Raw genomic sequence first — 21,101 nt, 5'->3', positions numbered from 1 at the left:
AAAACAGTCAGTATTACTTTACCTAATACAAATTCATGTCAGACATGATCTACAGTATGCTCTTTATTTGACTAATATTGAATCCACGAAAATGAATAACCTTTCAACTTTACTTTCAAAAAGTACTAAGGGCAATTTTTACAACATTACTACATTCAGAAAACTGTTCTTTGCTTTGCCAATTATTTCACACAGTAGTAAGCAGGTTTCTGGAGGAAAGCAGCTCCCAATAGCTGCTGTTGAACCAACTTTGAGCAACAGGGTCTGCTTTCTTTTTGACAATAAGATTACGTTAAGTCCTGTGCACAGAAAAAGAAACTATAGAGCAACATTGTAAGCATAGACAAAGGAAAAGTACATTGGAATGATGTGGGATACTGAAGCTTTTAGTTACATTACAAATAAACGTCAAACCCTCAGCCATTAGCTGAAAATCGGATTTCTAGTGGTCTACTTTGGAGCCGCCATAACAGTTAGCATGTACAGATCTTGTGTATCTCATACTGTAGACACTTTTTTTAAACCTTTTTTCTCAGTTCTCTCAGGCCTGAAGAAGGCTTTTGCATGCATGAGAAAAGGGTGTATTTATTTAATGCAGGTGCAAATAGGACTTTCCTCTGGATAACAAAGTACTCACAAAACTGCACATTCATTATTATTGTATTTATTTAACTTTTTTTAAACATGTATATGAGCTTATTTCAGGTAGCATTAGTGATGTATAGGATTTTCAGAGAAGACCTTAAAAAAAGAGCTGCAGCCAAGATCTATTCATTCACAGTGGATTTGCACTACAATTAATACCTAATTATAAGGGGATGATTCTAAGTTCTTGGTAGTCAACTTTTGTGAAATAACATTTTTCTACACATGAAAACAACACATACCACAATCCATACTGTAAAAAACAACGATATCAAAGTTAATTGAGATCCTCAACTGTACCCTTTCTTGGTTATTCAATTCGATGCACCCTCCAGGAACAATTCAAAGGTGCTTTTTTTTTCGCCACTGACATGCATTTTTATTTGCAATAACAATAAAGAAAGTGTACCAGCAACTTAAATCAATTACTGTCATAAATCACAGTGTCTGATTTTAAAGTGAATGACTGAAAGTCTAAATGTTTCACTGTTTATAAATAATGTTAATGTTATTACCATGGAAAAGAAACAGTTTCCCCTTTGGATAGTTACAACTCATACTGTGGTGTACTATATTTTCTTCTTTTTTTTATCCTATAGGGACAAATCAGGAGAGCACATCTAGCGACTGGCTGTATAAACCAACACACAAGCTCTAATTTGCAAAGCACCCAGTGCTAACACTGCTGAATTTCACACTCCCTGACGTCATCAGTTTGAAGTACCAGATACAGTAATTGCAGACTTTTCAATTGGGTTGATACACAGATAAAGACACTGCTTCCGTAGTATGCAGAGCAAATCCTATATGGCAATAGACGTATCAGTATCACACACTAGCGTTTTATTCCAATAACATACAAATATCGTGCAATGCAAGAGGACTTCATTAACTAAGACTTGTTCGATTCGACAGCTGTCACTGTGCATGAAGTCCATACCGCGAGCTCACCCGTTAATTTAGCTTCAGTAATATTTCTTACCTAAATAGTTAATCCTGACGGCATTAGGGTTATCCAGCCCTATTGAGCGCTTCCTCACGTCCCAAAGCAGGTTACTGGAGTAGGACATAGTGCTCAACTCCCTCTCCCTTTAAAAAATAACATTGAAGGAATTCAATATCCACTCGTCCGTTTATTTTTTGCTTACTGTATCGTCTCTTCTGTCCCAGTCCCCTCCTATCTACCACAGCGTGTTTATTATTAGCCCGACTCCACTTTTGCCTACATCACAGCTTTTCTCCGCTACTGTGTTTGTTATTGCCTACATCACAGCTTTCCTCCGCTACTGTTATTTACTTCTCTCCTTTCTCCAGCCCCAGCAAACCCTACAGCCAATGGTGTTCGTTTGCCCTCAACGCGAGAATACAAAACAAGAAGGGGGCGGGGCTTTATTGTGGGCTTTTTGTGTCACAGTAGGAAGGGAAAAAAGCGATCTTTTCTTTCGGCTCGTAGCGCCTTGTGAAGATTATTATCATTATAATTATTAGTACAACCTCATACGAATTTGTTACGGATTGTAACGTCACTTTCTCTTTGCCATGTTGGCTCAAACGCCTTCAGTTCACTACGCGATTTCTACTCCGAGTTGAAGCCAAAATGGCGTCAGTTGCATTTTCATACGGAGTTAGTGCGCCGCCGTGGCCATTCAATTTCGCAAAATATGTCAATGTTAAATAACCATGTGCTAAATAAGGACAATGGTTCTGAAGACATCGCGCAAATGTGAACAGGACGTGACAACTATTAGAAATCAAATTACAAGACTTTATATGGCCTTTTATCAGTGTAGCGTCAGAACTACATGCTTGCATGTACTAGCATCTTTAATCATGGGGGCGCAAAGTTATACTCGGATGCATGGGTTTGTATATGAAACGAAAGCATTAACTGCATTTTCTGATTTTAAAAATAAATCGTGTACCTCAGTATACATTGTGCGCCTATTTATTCGATTATACGGTAATGCGGCAGTTCCAATGTCGTTGCATGGAGGCAGTCTATAGTTAAATGACATCATGTAAGCCAATCAGCCGAGGGGCATTCATCACCCTTGCCCAATCAGTGCTAAAGGGTCCCTGTGGTGTTGTGTTACATACCTCCGTTCGTTGAGTTTCTCTGAATGTTGGTTTTGTTTTCTGTGCTGTGAGCTGCCTCCTGCTGGTAGAGTGGAGAAAAGAGGGCGAATAGAGGTCCAAATAAAGGGAAGGTCGAAGTAGGGCAACCAAATCAGCAAGGGAAAGAAAGCGACAGAGTGCATCGTCTTGTCACTCAGTGCATGTGGAGAGGGGAAAGATCTGCTGTATAGTTATATTTTTGTGTGTTAAATTTGTTTTCATTACATTGTTTTTAGGTTTAAAAAAATCACTTGTCAGCCGACATGGCAGCGACGGGTTTGCGAGCATCCTACCACCGGCTAATGAACAAAATCGAGTTTATTTTGCCGGTGAAGCTGAGACCCTTGTACAACCACCCGGCAGGTAAGAATAATAACAGAACGAATGGGGATGTCCTGATTGTATGCGTTTTGTGTAAACTTTTTATGTGAGGGTGGCGAGTGGTAGGATACTTTTACTGGTATACTAATCTGACACATTTTTAACAAATCTAGTTAACCAATCGTTTGATTGGTTCGTGCAAAATACTGCGGTATACTACAGTCTTACCGGTGTAACAACATTCTTAAAAACCCAAGCCTGCCATCAGAGAGATTCGTATGTATCATTTAATACAATTCAGTCAAAATGTCCTTTGCACACAATTATCCCATTGATGTTTTTAATTTCAGTGAAGATTATTTTCAAGACAGACGGTTTTGCTTACTGCACTTCTCTACACAACAGCATTTGCGAAATTATTTGAGGTATTATACCGTTTACTATTAAAACAAGTATAATAATTATGTTCTAGTGTCTGGTTCAAACGAATGTAGAGATTCTAGCTTTGTTGGTGGTAGCTAACCTTTATCTTTATGAAGTAGTACTGCTTTTGTTTTGTATCTTGATATGCCTAAAACTAGTACAAGCCCGCTGTATTAGTTACAGAAAAACGCTTTCCTACACCATCTTGTAAAATTAATTTTAAATTGGTTGATCCTGGCTGTAGTTAGAAACGGACTGAAATAAGAAACTGTCCACTCTACGGGGCTAGTAGCTCTCTTCCACTCTCCCTGCAGCCTACAGTATCTGTGTGCATGATGCATTCTTTGCACCACTGTGTGACCACTGCTGTAAACTCTTAATATACCTGTACTGTAAATATTATATAATCATTTAGGAAACCCTAGTGTAGTATGTTAGAAATCAAAATACCCACTGTCATGTTTTTGATTGCTGTTTTTAAATAGTCAGGGCTACACTGTAGGTTTGTATTTTGTTTGAATGCTTTCCTCGTTACATGAATCCATCTAGGCAACATCTTCCCATTTTAGAATAAAAAATGATGTCCACATAATCGCTGTCAGTGTTCAGCTACTATAAAACGGACATAGGAATGGGACATGCAGTGACTTTTATTTTCTTTAAGATTGATTCCTGCAGGTAGGGCACACTTGGAGAAAACTAATCTTTAAACCTACTGGTTTGACTGGGACAATTTCTGTATTGGCTAATAGGCCTATAAGTACTGACATGTTTCCCAATTGGTTGCGGTCCTTTATGTGCCAAGGTTGTGAAGCCCAAATCTGTTAACATCTGTTGCATGCACATGGATTAGGGAGTGGTTAATATGTAGAAAACAGAAAGTACTGTTAGAGGAGAAACCTCAAAATAGAGCGAGGTAACCAGTGGAGTACCACAGGGATCAGTATTAGGTCCTCTATTCCTAATCTACATTAATGACGTAGACTACTGGTATAGTAAGCAAACTTGTTCAATTTGCAGACGGCATAAAAATAGGAGGAGTGGCAAACTCTGTTGCAGCAGCAAAGGTCATTCAAAATGATCTAGACATTCAGAACTGGGCAGACACATGGCACATTACATTTAATAGAGAAAAGTGTAAGGTACTGCAAGCAGGAAATACAAATGTGCATTATAACTATCATATGGGAGATACTGAAATTGAAGAAGGAATCTATAAAAAAGACCTAGGAGATTTGTTGACTCAGAAATGTCTTCACCTAGACAATGTGGAGAAGCAAAAAAAAAAAACGGGCAACAAGGTGCTCAGATATATAGTGCAAAGTGTTGAATTTAAATCAAGAGAAGTAATGTTAGAACTTTGCAATGCATTATTAAGACCTCCTCTAGAATATTGTGTTCAGTTCTGGTCACCTCGCTACAAAAAGGATTTTGCTGCTCTAGAAAGAGTGCAAAGAAGAGCGACCAGAATTACTCCTGTTTTTTTTTTTTTTTTTTTTTATAAATTTAGTCGTTGCCAATTCGTTTTTTATTATTTTCTCCCCAATTTGAAATGCCCAATTATTTTTAGACTCGGCTCACCGCTACCACCCCTGCGCTGACTTGGGAGGGGCGAAGATGAACACACGCTGTCCTCTGAAGCGTGTGCCGTCAGTCGACCGCTTCTTTACACTCTGCAGACTCACCGTGCAGCCGCCTCAGAGCTACAGCATCGGAGGACAACGCAGCTCTGGGCAGCTTACAGACAAGCCCGCAGGCGCCCGGCCAGACTACAGGGGTCGCTAGTGCGCGGTGAGCCGAGGACACCCTGGCCGACCTAACCCTCCCTCCCCCGGGCGCCGCTCGGCCAATTGAGCGCCGCTCCCGTCCACGGTCGGCTGTGGAATAGCCTGGATTCGAACTCACAACATCCAGGCTATAGAGTGCATCCTGCACTCTAGCGAGTGCTTTTACTGGATGCGCCACTCGGGAGCCCCCTATTCTTGTTTTAAAAGGCATTTCATATGCGGTGCAGACAGGCTTAAAGAATTGAATCTTTTCAGTCTTGAACAAAGGCGGCTATGTGGCGATCTGATTCAAGCATTCAGAATCCTAAAAGGTATTGACAATGTCGTCCCAAGGGACTTTTTCAACCTGAAAAAAGAAACAAGGACCAGGGGTCACAAATGGAGATTAGATAAAGGGGCATTTAGAACAGAAAATAGGAGGCACTTTTTTACACAGAATTGTGAGGGTCTGGAACCAACTCTCCAGTAGTGTTGTTGAAGCTGACACCCTGGGATCCTTCAAGAAGCTGCTTGATGAGATTCTGGGATCAATCAGTTACTAACAACCAAACGAGCAAGATGGGCCGAATGGCCTCTTCTCGTTTGTAAACTTTCTTATGTTCTGTTGCTTAAACAGACTATTGCAGCTTGAAGTTGCATATCAGAAAGTGAAGCATAGAATATTGTTATACCTGCATTACACTAACAGGGCTCTAAACCAGCAACAAAAAGGGCAAAGCCAAAATGACCTTGTGTTCAATAACTCTGTAGAGGGCACCAAGGCCACTAAACTTAACTCAAGGCCAAAGTGTAGGATGTTGTGTAATGTTGCTTAGGATTCACATATTAAGCTAATTATTGGCAACAGAAAGAAACACAGTTGATGACTGCAATGAACTTGACATTTTATATTTGAGATATTTTGCAAGTATTGTGTATGCATATGGTGATGGCACCTCCTAATTGTGTACAGTTGTAATATGGGGAAACAGAATGCTGCAGTTCCGATGCTCCGTGTTAGTGGACTCATGGTCTGAGAGCATGTAACACAGCCAGCTCTTATGTTTTTTTTTTTTTACTGTACATGTAACCATTTATTGTTGTAGTAAAAAAAATAAGTTTCAGTGATTTCATTCTGTTATTTGCAATATTAAATACACCACAGTACAACACAATAGCATATATTTTTAGATACTTCCAAACCATTCTTTTTCATAATCACAATCTGAAAGCTAAGATTAGTGAACGGCAGTTTTTCTACTGCAATGAAGTAAGCTGCAGTACATTTCATTTTTATTCCCTAAATGAGTTTTTTTTTTCTTCTTTTAGGAGTACACTTCCTAATTACAGTCCCAAGTATTAAAATGTGTTCTGCTGTCACTGTTCTTAAAATGGTCAGTTTGAGAAATGACGCTGCTTTAGTACAAAACCCACGCTACATTTACTGTTTTTCAATATATTATCAGCTCGTCATGTAATTAATTAAGTTGCTGCCCAATTAAATCATCTTCAGACTCCTGAAGGTGAGCTTTGGAACCGAATACATCTGGAATAGATGCAGCTGCTAAAGAAGATGCAACAAACTATAAAAATCTGTTTGTGTTCATTTAACTTTATTTAGGCACCCTACGATTTGAGTGGCAAAAGACAGCATTGATTTATTGGAGTTCAAAAAGAACACTTTTTTCAGCTTGAAACGGTAATCTTTTCACTTTCTTTTTTTGTTTAATTACTGACATTTTGATGCGTTTCAGCTCTTCATTATAATTATTTTTTCTTTATTTTAAGTTTTCAAGGCATTTTGTTAATGACGTGTCGTGTGCAACACACAGACCTTGTTTTTGATTTTCGTTGTTCGTGTTCTGAATTTCTTGAATGCAATTTTAAGGTACATTTTTTGTCAACAGAATTCGCACTCCTTTGGTCACCATCACAACTGCTGCATAAAACTGGGGTAATCATATTCTGCTGGTGTTAATATAGCAGCTCTGGAATTCCAGGCATTTGTGTTCGATCAGATTGTTGTCGTCCCTCTCGCGCTTCAGTTTAAAACATATGATATGCCTGTTTTCTGACAATCTGAGCTACCCCTCAGAATGAGCTACCCCGATTGAAAAAGTATAGCAGAAGTTCATTCAAAGGCAGTAAAATATACCCTGAGAAGCTTGCAGTCTATAGTGTTTTTTTTTGTTTTTGTTTTTGTTTTTTTAAAGGATTTTTAATACTATGAATCAGGTGATGCTTTGTGATGCGTGGGTGAGAGTTAAAGTCCGTGGATCAGAGAGGGTGTACTATCTCATGGGCTGCACTTTTTCATGCTACACCGGTTTTGGATAGCTCATACATGCTTTCCTATCTATAGTTAATGGCAATAATGACCGTATTTGATACCTGTACAAAGTTATAAGCTAATATATTATAACTTACCGAAAATGGTAGCTCCTATTTATGGGTGTGTATTGAAGAGGGAAGAATTAAAGTAAAAAAAATATCAACTGTAGAAAAAAATATTTGTTTTACATTGTAAAGACCCTACATTGACCAACTGCTTAATGTTAGTTAAATTGGCATTTTATTTTAGAATAAGGCAAAGATTGTAAAACTACAAAGCGGTGTGTAATTCAATATGTTAACAACATTATTCAGCAGGCTTCATTTGACTTTATGGAGCAAAATGTGTTAAATTCTATAGGATGATGCAACACATTTGGCCTTAGCTGTACACAAACTTAGTTTTTTGCATATAAGGGGCCTTTCACACCTAGTTCGTTTGACGGTTTGATGCGGATTGAAGTGTGGTTCGGTTCGTTTGGAGCTATATGTGAAATCTCTGACAGTGATGTAATCGCACCACGATGCGAATCAAACCAAACAAACCGAGATCACTAGAAAAGGTGCTCTCGGCTCGTTTGAAAGCGAACTCGGTACATTTGCAACATTCCTCCCCCAAAACCTTTTGCATTGTGAAAGCAAACGCATTCAAGTTCACTTGGAAATGAACTGCTCCAAACAGCAAACCAAACTGTGGAAGTGACAAAGTGTCCAGCCTTTTCACTCAAACACGTTTGACAAACTACTTGGAAAATGTCTTCACGAGGGATGAGTACTGCTGAAACAGAAGCTTTGCTTGAAGTATGGGCTGATGTATACGTCCAGGAACAACTGGAAACAACACACAAACACAAAGATTTTTTCTGAGTTTTCAGAGTGCTTAAAAAGTAAGGGGTTTGAACGAAGCCCTCCACAGTGCAGAATAAAAGTGAAAAAAATGTGGCAGACCTACATTAAAACGAGAGATATACTCCGGTAAAGCGGGAGTTAATCAGAATTAAAATCAGAATAAAAAAATAAATGCCCCTATTTTGATCAGCTTGACGTAATTTTGGGACACGGCCTACAACTTATCCTGTTACCGGTCAAGTAAACGGTAATCGAGTGCGCTTGTAAAAGTGCAGTAGAATTCTGGTCCGCGTGTAGCAGCAAGTGGACTAAACAACGAACTTGAATTCATTTACAAATAAATTCAAGTTCAATTGAAGTTTCCTGGTCTGAAATGAACCGAACCTAAACTGAAAAAAATTAGTTTGTTTGCAAGTGCACCAAGATGCGAATCACTTGCAAGTGAACTAGGTGTGAAAGTGCCCTAAGTCTGCACTACTAGTCTACTACTTGATTATCATCTTATGCAAATTGAACCCTGATGTTTGTGCAATTTATCACAAGATTTACAAATGCATGATGTTTCATTAAAAATAAAAACCATATTTTGAGTGCAGCTTGCTCCCAATAAAATACTTCAAGTTCAGAAAATGTGAGTCAGTTTTCAAAAACAGCAACAGAAAAATCTTTAATTAAAAATAACATCTTCCCTGTGGGTAAAACTGGGCTTTGGACGCCAAGTACTTAAATATGACATGCTATCTAATTCTGACATGCATGACTTTATATTTTGGCAGTCACATGTTAGTTTTATTGTTTATGCGCCTGAAGGACTTGAGAGGACATTTTTTACATGTGACTGTGAATGGACGGCCCACAGCCAACTCCCCTCTCACTGATTGGCTGAGAACACTGCACTAGTTTCTCATTGTCTCACAGCACAGTTTACTGAAACATTTCCTTGAAGGGAAAGGACTTTAGACAATGTCATTGGGTTTAATGATGCTATGAACTCCAAGAGACAGCTTTCTGGCTTTAATATTAACATGTAAATAGCTATATAACAAAGTAAAAAGCACATAACATAGACAGGAGGCATCTCCACATAGGATCTAGATAATGTGTGTTTTATTACGAGTTTTGATTTAGCCTGAAATCCTAGACACGAGATGATTGTCATTTTAAACAAAAATCTGTCATCTACTATAATTAGTATAGCATTGTCTTCTTGTTTGTTTATTTCTCCATGGTAGCAGTCTGTTACTGGATGCTAAGTGATTGTGCAACACTTTAGGATATTGGTATATGAAAGGCACTATGCACAGTATATGTTGTGTTTTAATTTCCCTCGTCACAGTTTTAAGGCTAACTTGGACTGCATCAGTTAAAATGATTGGAGTTCACAGACAAATACTGTACACTAACTATACTGGCGTGCATTTTATTTTACTTACTCTAAATAACAGCAATACTGAGATCAGCCGCTGTTTAGATTAATTTTAATAGATCCAAGTCTGTGGCTGAGATGGGAACTGAACTCCAGACATCGAGGGCATATTCATTCAGAAAGACCTTTAGCCAGATCAATGAATGTTGCAGTACACATTTTCCTTGCGTTGTAGTATACAAGCAACTGACTGATCAAGCTTATGCACGATTGGTGTTCTTGACAACACCGATGGCTGAAAAGTATGACAGATTCAAGAAGAGATTCTCGTATTAAAGGTCTGGCTTCTCTGGCAAAATAGGTTGTCTGGAATGGCTTGTTGTAGTCACCCCATATCTTTCAACCTGTAATAGAAGTATGGTGAATATTATTAAAAGCATGGCAGCAGTTGTGAGCTTTAGTTCTGTAACATTGTCTGTGTCACTAACCTCAAGACAGGAAGAGGGGGGGTAGTAAAAGCAAGCTAGTGAATATTTCAAAAAGCAAATCTATGGTAGGATTGTTTTATACTGAAATAAAAAACAAAAGGCAGTTAGGGCTACTGGCCATGCAAATCAAACTTTCTTTAAAGTGGGGTATTTTAGTGATCTAATCTGAGATTGATCTAGCATTTCAGTTACAAATAGTGGGCCCTTTTTGTACCAACTAGCTCTGACAGTGAGGGACTTTCCCTTTGGTGCATTTTTATCTGTAAATTAATATACAGTAAAAAGCCAGGGTGAGACCGCAGCCGTGTAAATCTAATGCCATTCAAATTGTTAAGATGGCGTCAAAGTTTGTGTTGCATTACGATCAAAACCAACGGCAAAAAAGTTTTAGTGCATTTAAGGGACTATTAAATGTTTGTTTTGTGTTTCATATTAATGGAGGGGGAGATTCAAAATCATTTCCGTGTACATTGCACAATACTGATCATTGCTAATCCCCCCCCCTTTTTTATTTTAATTTTTTACAATTAACTAGGCCTCCACTTACTTTGTTTTTTCATTGTCGCAGACACAGGAAAGTAAACAGCTATTTAAAGAACTAGCTGTAGGCAAGTGTTTACAGTAAAGGCCGATGCAGTTACTAAATGAAGCTAAGTCGTGATTAAAAATGGACAAGATGATTATATTTTGGTTTATTTTGGCTACCACATGCCATTGCCTGAATGACAGGGGGTGCTTCTAAAGGTCATAGGGGTATGCATGAGAAAAGAACAAATAACCATTAAAGTAAAAGATGAAATAATGATCTTGAATTTTTTTTTTTTTTTTTTTTACGGTATTCTATATTATCTCTAAACCAATGCACTTAAATATTTCATTTTTGTTTAGCAGTTCAAAGTGAACCACAGATGAAGGAAAAACCTGCAGAATCTATAAGGTCTGCACTTTCCACCTGCACGCATTTTGATTCTGGGAATTTCCACTCTATATGATTATTAGGGTGGGTGCAGCGTTGTAACCAGACCTGACATTGTACCGAGGGCAAACTTAGGTTTCAAGCTATAGCTGGCAGTATTTTTTATAATAGCTTTACCGAATAGAAAGCAAATACCATTGTTTCCAAAGAGATTCCTAAATACTGCATTTTAATTCTGTGCATCCAATTAAAAGTTTTAAGAATTAAGCCGACTGTTTGGTATTCTGTTCTAAACCAGAAGTTTGTTATAAGGGAAGACAATCTAGTTAGGTGTTAAAAACGTTGTTGGGACACGTTTGAAATACATTTGGAATGTGTTCTACATCAAATCGCTAAATTGATAAACAGGAAATTAAACTAAAACCAAACAAAGTAGACGTGCACAACTGTTTCAAATTATTCACGGCGAACGATTTATTTTGAATGGAATTACATCTAGTAAGGATTACTATAAAAACCAAGGCAGGCAGCAGTGGAGATACATGTTTAATAAAGTTTGTAGTTATAGCCAATGAAAATGAAATACATATTTTAAATATCAACGTTTCTATTAACTGAATTGTGTTCATCTGGTTCAAAGAGAATGTGTCTGTTAGATCAATCTGAATTTTTTTTTTTTTTTGTATCTGATGTTTACACAATGCACGTGCTGTAACAATGGTAAGTCTTTTGAAGGACAGTCTACAAGATTTACTGTATCGAGAGAAAACAATATGTACAGTCGAATCACAGATATCACACTAGGTGTATTTAAGTTTGATAATTGCAGGTAGGCTAATGCAATTTAAGGAGACGTGGTAGAAATGCATTGGCTAGTAGGTGCATCTGTTTTTGAGAGTTGGGGTAAAAGGTCATTGATTGCTTACAGTTTACATATTGCGGAAACATTTACTCCTCTTCAATGGAAGACCACAGCGACCCCTGCTGTTGTTGTAACACTTATTTCCATATTTCATCAGTGCTACTGATTTCAAAGTTTTTCAGAAAATGCGCAATTGCTGCTGCTATGCGTCATTGTCGTAACAGGCGGCATGTTGTAATCTGTACTGTATTTTCAGAACGCACCACGTGAAATTTACTGTAAATGTAAGTCACGGTGATCTACTTTTCCAAGGTCCTGACAACTGATTGGCTGAGCTATAGAATTAAGCATACCAATCTGTGTAAATCAGTTTTGTGACAAAAGGGTGTTACTACAGGTGCAGCATTGGGTGAATGCTGTAGACTGATTTTCTGAAAGCTTTCACACAAGGCAGCTGATTTGGAGGTCACTACGGTTTGCCTGGTTTATCCTGTTTTTGCAGAGCTTTATAAGTTATGTAATGTTATCCAGAATGAGACGCCCATCCGCCTGCAGTACACTCAAATAATTGTAATTGACTGTCTTCTCAACTTTCTTCTTTTCATTACGTATTATCAAACTTGTACTGACCTGGGCTGACGCACGCTTGAGCTTATTTAAGCCCAGAGCAGTCCTCATTTTGATCCCTGTGAAATTTCAATGCTATAGACATGCACATGACCCTGTGTTAAATATAAATCTGTTGAAAGAAACAGAACATTGAACTACGTGGAATAATTACCTTTTGTATGCAGGTGTTATTACTCCAGGAGTTGATGGTTGTCAGCATTTATGTGTCTCTACCATTAAAGAAAGGCCTCATACTTTTATTTATTTATTCTCTATTTCCATTTCTAGGTCCAAGAACTGTTTTCTTCTGGGCCCCTGTAATGAAATGGGTGAGTGTGATGTTGATGTGTGTTATTTAAAAGTACCGCTGCACACACAGATTATTTCATGATTCAGATTTAGCTCTTCACAGAAATCAGATGCTGACAATCAGATGAGGGTCATTGGTGTTGATTAGGCTAATTTACCATTCAAAGTGAAACACGTGAAGAAACAGCTGCTTGGATTTGCAATCGACACAAATCCAAGCAGCTATTTCTTCACTTGATTCACTTTCAATGTTGAATGAGCCCAATCTACACCAATGACCCTCACCTGTCGAGAGTTTGAGCCAAATAATCCGTTTGTGCAGCACTACTTAAAAGCTTTTGGATCCAAAATTGCAAATGTACAGGAGTACTACATGCATTTTGTATGGGTTTTTTGAATGCATTGTTTTCATCAGTTTTGTTTTTTCATACACATAAATTGATTAATATTATTACAATGTTAAATTTAATCAACTCTGAGGTTCAGAAACATTTTGCAAGTGTGCTTTTAATTTTGTTTTATTCAGAATGTAATTTTCACCAAAAGGTTATTGTGAGAATGAACACCCAACCCATGGTTTCTTTCCTTTTTAAATGTGTGCTATTCAAATTAGTTCTCCAGACATTTATAAAAAATAAAAAGACAACAGAACAGCCCTCTTCCTGTCGGTCCACATGTATTGGAGTCCCCTGTGCAATGTTGGTCCCTTTCCATGTAGAACTCTACATAAAAGATGCCGCAGTGTTAAAGAATACCTCTGAAAGGGACACACTGTCAAGCACAGTGTAAACTTGGATACTCTATACAATAGAACCGTGGAACAACATGGAGGAGAGGGCTGTTGTACCTTCAAAAAAGGAAGACAGGACTAGAATGTGAACCATGCAAAGAGATGTTGTGGACAAACCAGTGAACGTACTGTAACACTATGTAACACAATTTTTGTTCCTGGGTAGTAAGTGTTATTTCCTAATTGCTTATGCCTCAAAAGTATAGAAAATGGCTATTATTCCCCACAAACTTTGCTTTTGTGACCAGGACAGTGATATTTTGAAATTTACCTATTTCCAATGAGAAAACGGGCGAATTTGTGTCTTTTCGTTCACATAAAGTCAGAAAAAAACAACATATGAATCCAAATTAACATGTATTTATACTAAAGTAATACAAAAATGACTACAAAAGATTTAGAAGTGAGTAGTTTTTCGAGATTTACGATTATACTGTAAATCACTTTCACGAATCAGCCCCCAAATGTAGTCTCCCATCATGTTCTCGTTATACTGTCCTTGGTAGCAGCGTTCAAAGTCCAGTATATCCTGGTGGAAGCGCTCGCCTTGCTCCTCCGAGTACGCTCCCATGTTCTCCTTGAATTTATTAAGATGAGCATCAAGGATATGGACTTTGAGGGACATCCTACAGCCCATTGTGCCGTAGTTCTTCACCAGAGTCTCAACCAGCTCCACATAGTTTTCGGCCTTGTGATTGCCCAGGAAGCCCCGAACCACTGCGACAAAGCTGTTCCAAGCCGCTTTCTCCTTACTAGTGAGCTTCTTAGGGAATTCATTGCACTCCAGGATCTTCTTTATCTGTGGTCCGATGAAGACACCGGCTTTGACCTTTGCCTCAGACAGCTTAGGGAAGAAGTCTTGAAGGTACTTGAAGGCTGCTGACTCCTTATCTAGAGCTCTGACAAATTGTTTCATAAGGCCCAATTTGATGTGCAGTGGTGGCATCAGCACCTTCCGGGGGTCCACAAGCGGCTCCCACTTGACGTTGTTCCTCCCCACAGAGAACTTGGTCCGCTGTGGCCAGTCCCGCCTGTGGTAGTGCGCCTTGGTGTCCCTGCTGTCCCAAAGGCAAAGATAGCAGGGAAACTTGGTAAAACCGCCTTGGAGACTCATCAGGAATGCCACCATTTTGAAGTCTCCTATGACCTTGATGCCATCTCAGAAAAATGCAGATATGTATCCACTTAGGCAGCTGGAACTAAACTGAACTGGTGGGCTTAAGGCCCCTGTATTTATACTACTATTTATATTACTGGAAAGTTCTAGAAAGTTCTAGAAGTTACTCCAAGTTTACTCAGCACTGAATCTATCTGGAATGTTCTGGAAAATAGGTAAATTTCAAAATATCACTGTCCTGGTCACAAAAGCAAAGTTTGTGGGGAATAATAGCCATTTTCTATACTTTTGAGGCATAAGCAATTAGGAAATAACACTTACTACCCAGGAACCAAAAAAAAATAAAAAATTTGTTACACGGTGTAATCGACCCACAGAGGAAGGTATTGGCCAAAATGTTTGTCTGCTTGGCTTTCCTCCAAAGCTTATTATAGACAAAGAGGTTGCCACGTTCTGGCTGGCTCTCCTGGATTATTTATCCCTTAGCGTGGTTCACACAATCCCTGCTGTTGAGTTGAAGGCTCAGTCTGTCGGCTGTAATACACTGTCATAGCTCATGGAAACTTTCTCTTGTCAATCACTTCAGGGCTTGGTATTTGCAGGGTTAGCAGACATGACCCGGCCGGCAGAAAAACTCAGTACCTCACAGTCAGCAGTGTTGACCGCCACAGGTATAGGGGAAAAGGGGCTGGTTCCATTTTATTTTTTTTTCTTATGTTGCTTTATTTGGTCATCATTGTCTTGAAACATAATCTGCTGCAGAAAATTGGGTGAAAGATACAGACAAACCTGTCTAACAACAGCCACCATCAACTGATGATGATGTCAGGGCAGCAGTGTGGAGTAGTGGTTAGGGCTCTGGACTCTTGACCGGAGGGTCGTGGGTTCAGTCCCCGGTGGGGGACACTGCTGCTGTACCCTTGAGCAAGGTACTTTACCTAGATTGATAAAAAGGTTCAAAGAGAGCAAATAAAGAGGAACATTCGTTTTACACAAAGTAACAAAGTGATTCTCGTTTCGCAAAACATTTTCAGTTAATCTGATCCATCCCTAAGCATAGTTCATTAGGAACAAACATAACTTCCAGTCCTGAATCCCTGTAACAGGGGCAGGCCAGCGTTGAAAATGAGGTGTTGCATCTAAGTGGATCTGCTATACTAACATTTCTTCAAATAAATAAACGGAGGACTCTATTAAACACCCAGCCATGCAGTAAATGCTCTCCTCCCCATTTTTGACTCGCAAGTCGTTCTCTGTCTTGTAATTTGTACATCCAGCCTCTCCAGCCAGCCAGACTACATCTTAAATTGTGTGAGACTATCAGTGAAAGTCTAATTTCCAAGTATCCCATGAACATGCTCTGCCTTAACCCACATACAGGTAGTGGACAAAAAAATGGAAACACCTGGGTAAAGGAGGGACACCAAGTATATTGAAAGCAAGGGCTTCCACACAGGTGTGGCTCATGCGTTAATTAAGCAAATAACATCCCAGCATGCTTAGGGTCATGTATAAAATGCTGGACAGGCCTGGTTGCCTATAATTATGGCTAGCATGGCTGCAAGAGGAGACCTCAGTGACTTAGAAAGAGGGGTGATTGTTTGGCAGGAGCTTCAGTGACCAAGACAGCTCAACTTGCTGATGTTTCACGAGCAACGGCGTCTAAGGTGATGTCGGCATGGAACTCCGAGGGAAAGACATCATCAGCAAAGGGCAACAGTGGGCGGAAGCGCATACTCCAGGATCGTGATATCCGTGCATTAATTCGAAGTCCAAGGCAAAACAGGCGAGCAACTGCAGATCAATTGACTGCAAATTTCAACCTGGGGCACGAGCAGCCAGTTTCATCAAAAACGGTCCGCCGTTAGGATACCATAGTGGCCCAACGCCCTATTAAGTGACTTTACATTGGTGTTTCATTTTTTGTCCACTACCTGTATATAAAGGAGCTCAGTCAATGTATTATTTATTTGTTGTACTTTTGTAAAATGTAGTCTTCTTTCTATGTTGTAATATGAGTTTGTTTGTTAGTAAGCAAGGGAATGCTTGTCATTATTCTGCAGCTTGCCTTTTTTACCCAATGTTTCTCTAGTGATATTTGCTCTGCCCACAGGTTTAATTTGGTCCAGATACTCTCTGGTCATTATTCCAAAAAACTGGAGCCTATTTGCTGTTAACTTCTTTCTGGGTTGTGCCGGAGGATCCCAGCTTTACCGTATCTGGCAGTAAGTGTGAATCTCCCATTGAGGAAAGTCCTGATTGCGGTCCTAGGATGCTGTCTCTTGTTGGATAATGGTGATATCTGGTACTGTACTAGATTCAAGAAGTCTGTGTTCATGTCATGCACTTCCTTGGAGATTTATAGAATCATTTTGTTAGCTACAACCACTTTAGAACAAAAGTTAAAAATATAACTGGTAAAACCTCCCTTTTTAGAAATAAAATAATTGCAGTCAATTCTCATTAATGCAGATTTCAAGGGACCCGCAAAAAATTATTTTCAGTAATTCGTATTATCAGGAGTCTAAGCTAAATGCATGCTGTCAGTTTTTATTGAAGTTACAGTAACACTGAAATCAATGGTTTCAAAAGTATAGATTGCAAATGAACTGCACTTGAAACCTGCATGTCCCATTCTGATCACGGGCATTTTTAAACCTTTTTAAAAGCATGACGTCCTGAATATCGGGTATTGAGCAAATCGGAAACACCGACGACTTGAATCCACAGGGTGTACAATAATACAGACCTGTGAACAGCAAAGTGTTCGTGGGAATGTTAAAATCTGCAGCAACATCTTTCTTTTTATTTGCACCAACAGGAAATTTGTGTTAAGTGAATTTGTATTAGAAGCAACTGCTAAATTTGGCCAGGATTATGTAGGAAATTCATCTAATTGAAGTTAGTTTTAACGAGAATTGACTGTATTTAGTAACCTGAAAAGATAATACACATACCATTAATTTTATTTGTAGGTAGCATGTTTTTGTGTGTCTCTGTAGTGGTGTCATCCTCTTTTCTCAGGCTAATGCAGAATGCCTCTTAAGAGTTACTTAGAAACATGTTAGGAGCCACTGAAGCTTGCGTGTTATTTAGTGCAGTACCTCAAAGCCGTCAGTTTCTCAGAGACATGTTAGCTCTACTATTGAAATACAGTACCTAAGCTAACATTAGGAGTCCAAGGTCTGTTTTTTTTTTTTTTTTAAACATCTGCATCCTCTTCTGGAGAGGGTTAACTATTTCCTGACAGTTTGTGTCCCATTTCTTTTTGCAGATATGACCGGGAGCTTAAAGCAAAAGAAAAACAACAAAAAGAAACAGAGTCTCTTCAGTCATGAGTGAAAATTAATCCTGATCCAGGGATTGAAAGGGAGCTAGGTTAAATATTCATTTTAAATCATCCTAAGCCTTTCTTATTAAGAGAAATGGACCTAGATAACCATTGTTATGAGGTGGAGATTACTGTTTGATTAACGCACAGTTAGAATGAAGAAAGCACTAGCTTTTTTTTAATTATATATATATATAAATATATATATATATATATATATATATATATATATATATATATATATATATATATATATATATATATATATATATATATATCAATACATGTAGTGTTTCTTTTATAAATTAATTGAAAATGTCTGGTCTTTTGATGGTCTTCTGGTCTTCTGGTCTTTTGAACAGGTTTTTTGTTTAAGATTCTACACTGATTTCCATGGCCTGTTACTGGTTTTAAACTGTATCAAGGATCGTCTCCCAATAAATATAAAAATTCTCTCATCTGCTGTTTTTATTTTATTTTTATTTAGTTATATTTTCATGGCTGAAACCTATTAGGTACATAAGTTTAACATTTGTATTTCAGTTTTATTTTAATATTTGTCTTGAATATTTAACATACTGTACATTAACGCTGACACCCTGGGATCCTTCAAGAAGCTGCTTGATGAGATTCTGGGATCAATAAGCTACTAACAACCAAACGAGCAAGATGGGCTGAATGGCCTCTTCTCGTTTGTAAACTTTCTTATGTTCTTAGATATGGCAGGTTTCACAGAACCCAATTAGCACCAATCAGGGATTATTTTACCTTAAGTACACCTTAATTTGAAGTCATTAAACTGTAATTTCCATGCAAGGAAATATTCTGCACACAATTAGTTAGTAATTAGGGTCAGTTTTTCTCAATACCGTAGCACAAGAATTTCAATACTACAGACGACGCTGCCTAATCGGGACCCTGATAATCAGGATTTCTACTTAAATGGGATACAACTGTGGGAGACGGTTCTTCCCAATGCTATTTATATCCTTTAATTAGGATGTGACTTTGTTTAATTGGGATACAGTATTTTCAAATGATGAACGGAGATTGCTTTTCAGAGCAAGACAAGTTTACGTAGCGCAGTGCCGTGATTACGCTGTGAATTGTGTAAACCACGCTGAACTCTGGAGCTGGAGTCTCAGGCTGCTGTGGCAAAGAAAGTTGGTGTGTCAACATCGCAGGTGCCTGGCCTTGTGATAAGATGGGATTTCATTATTTTTCATTTCATGTAGAAATAAAAAACAGCAATTCATTTTGTTTAGGAATAAAAAAATAAATTAAAAAAAAAAGATTGACTCATTTTAAATGATGTATTTAACATTTAGTCATAATGTGATCTAATTCCATTCTTTTTCTTTTCATTTATAAACAAAATAATGTTCATTTATAAACAAAAAAAGTGTGACTAAGGTAGGCTGAATGCCTCTTGTTTACCTGGGACAGCAGCTTATTCAACTCCAGTGATGTTGTTGAAGCTCACACCCTGGGATCCTTCAAGAAGCTGCTTGATGAGATTCTGGGACCAATAAGCTACTAACAACCAAACGAGCAAGATGGGCCGAATGGCCTCCTCTCGTTTGTAAACTTTCTTATGTTCTTATGATATTTTTACTTCTCCCGAAGCGTCCCGATAAAGCGGCGATGACTGTACTAACAGTAGTTGAAGCCAGTGCTCTTGTTTTAAATTATTTTTGATTTGATTAATTCAGTTTGAGATATATTTAAAATGCTAAATATGCCAAATTTTGCCCATGGGAATAAGGGAAAAAAATGTCAACACAGGGGTCCCCGAATGGCTAACCCTGGTAAAAGCAGATAAAAAAAAAAAAAAAAAAAAAAAAATTCAACACATGCCAAGAACCAAAAACATCAATTTCACTATCCAACCAGGGCTTTGATTAGCTGCATCACTCTTTATTTGTGTAACATGTCATACATCGGGCCCAGGAAAATTATTGGGAGAATTAGAACGACTTGATTAACCTGCAATTCAGTCCTAAACCTCAAGATGCCTGTGTTGCCACTCCAGCTAAACTGATCAAAAGAATAAGTAATCGGCCCATTGAATTCTGGCTAATTAGAAAACACCCCTAATTACGAAAGACAATTATGTCCATTCTAGAAATTGATGCGTTTAAAGAAAAAGTTTACCTTGAGACTTGCTGTATTAGAACAAATAGATGCACCAACAAACTCAAAAAGCATTTCTCTGAGAGATCAGACGCAGTGACATCCACCTGGTGTACAGCACACTGATGGGTATAAAGCCGTAACATTAGAATTCATCAAACGTATAATAAAGTTGCAAAATTAATAAACACACACTGAGCACTGGCATAATAAGAGTTGCACAGCACAGATGGCAGAATAAACAAACAGTGTGTTGTTAAAACTTTCCACTAAGTTTTTGAAAAATTACTACAACCCTGATCAATGCAGAATAAAACCACGTTTTATTCAACCAGCTCACAAGTTTCTGAAGGCAGTAAGGATTTTAGACCCACAACAAGTTTGTAGTATGGATAAAGAAACCATCCCTTTGGAGTATTTCAGTGTTTACTGAAATCAGAAATGGAGGGATATCAGCTATATGCAAAAGGAAACGGTAGTGGAATTTCTTTGACTGCATTTTGTTGAAATGCAGAATAACTATTTCCCAATTTAGCAAGAAAGGCTAAAATATATTTGTCATTCGTTACCAATTCTATGGATGTTGAAAGAAGTGTTTTTTTCATATGGACACATTTTCACAGAGCAACATTAATCCATGAAAAAAGACTGGGTTAACTAACTGATGATGCTTAAGTTTAATAGCAAAATATAATGCACAATTGATTTTTTTTGTTTGTTTTGTTTTTCA

At 38.2% G+C, this 21,101-nt stretch overlaps 2 protein-coding genes across 9 annotated transcripts in view; one reads left to right on the top strand and one right to left on the bottom strand.

Moving 5' to 3' along the window:
• Nucleotides 1-1,971, bottom strand: part of LOC117405920 (DDB1- and CUL4-associated factor 6-like) — a 53,073-nt gene extending 51,102 nt beyond the window's left edge. For 3 of the 8 annotated variants that reach the window (XM_034009443.3, XM_034009444.3, XM_034009446.3), the window contains exon 1: nt 1,628-1,971. In XM_034009443.3, the coding sequence (XP_033865334.1) occupies nt 1,628-1,715 (88 nt within the window). In that variant the 5' untranslated portion in view covers nt 1,716-1,971. The remainder of the gene's footprint in view (nt 1-1,627) is intronic. The other 5 variants (XM_034009445.3, XM_034009447.3, XM_034009451.3 and 2 more) reach the window with 3 other exon arrangements.
• A 757-nt stretch (nt 1,972-2,728) lies between these two features.
• LOC117405286 (mitochondrial pyruvate carrier 2-like) lies at nt 2,729-18,696 on the top strand. Its single transcript, XM_034923325.2, has 5 exons — nt 2,729-3,123; nt 12,980-13,020; nt 15,494-15,578; nt 17,021-17,132; nt 18,182-18,696. Exons 1-5 carry the CDS (start codon nt 3,024-3,026, stop codon nt 18,243-18,245), a joined length of 402 nt encoding a protein of 133 aa, XP_034779216.1. The 5' UTR covers nt 2,729-3,023; the 3' UTR covers nt 18,246-18,696.
• Nucleotides 18,697-21,101: the final 2,405 nt, after the last annotated feature.

Source organism: Acipenser ruthenus, chromosome 9 (assembly GCF_902713425.1).
Source record: "Acipenser ruthenus chromosome 9, fAciRut3.2 maternal haplotype, whole genome shotgun sequence".
NCBI classification, from domain to species: domain Eukaryota; kingdom Metazoa; phylum Chordata; class Actinopteri; order Acipenseriformes; family Acipenseridae; genus Acipenser; species Acipenser ruthenus.
Note: the sequence above shows the minus strand (reverse complement) of the source record. Positions and strands in the feature narration are given on the sequence as shown.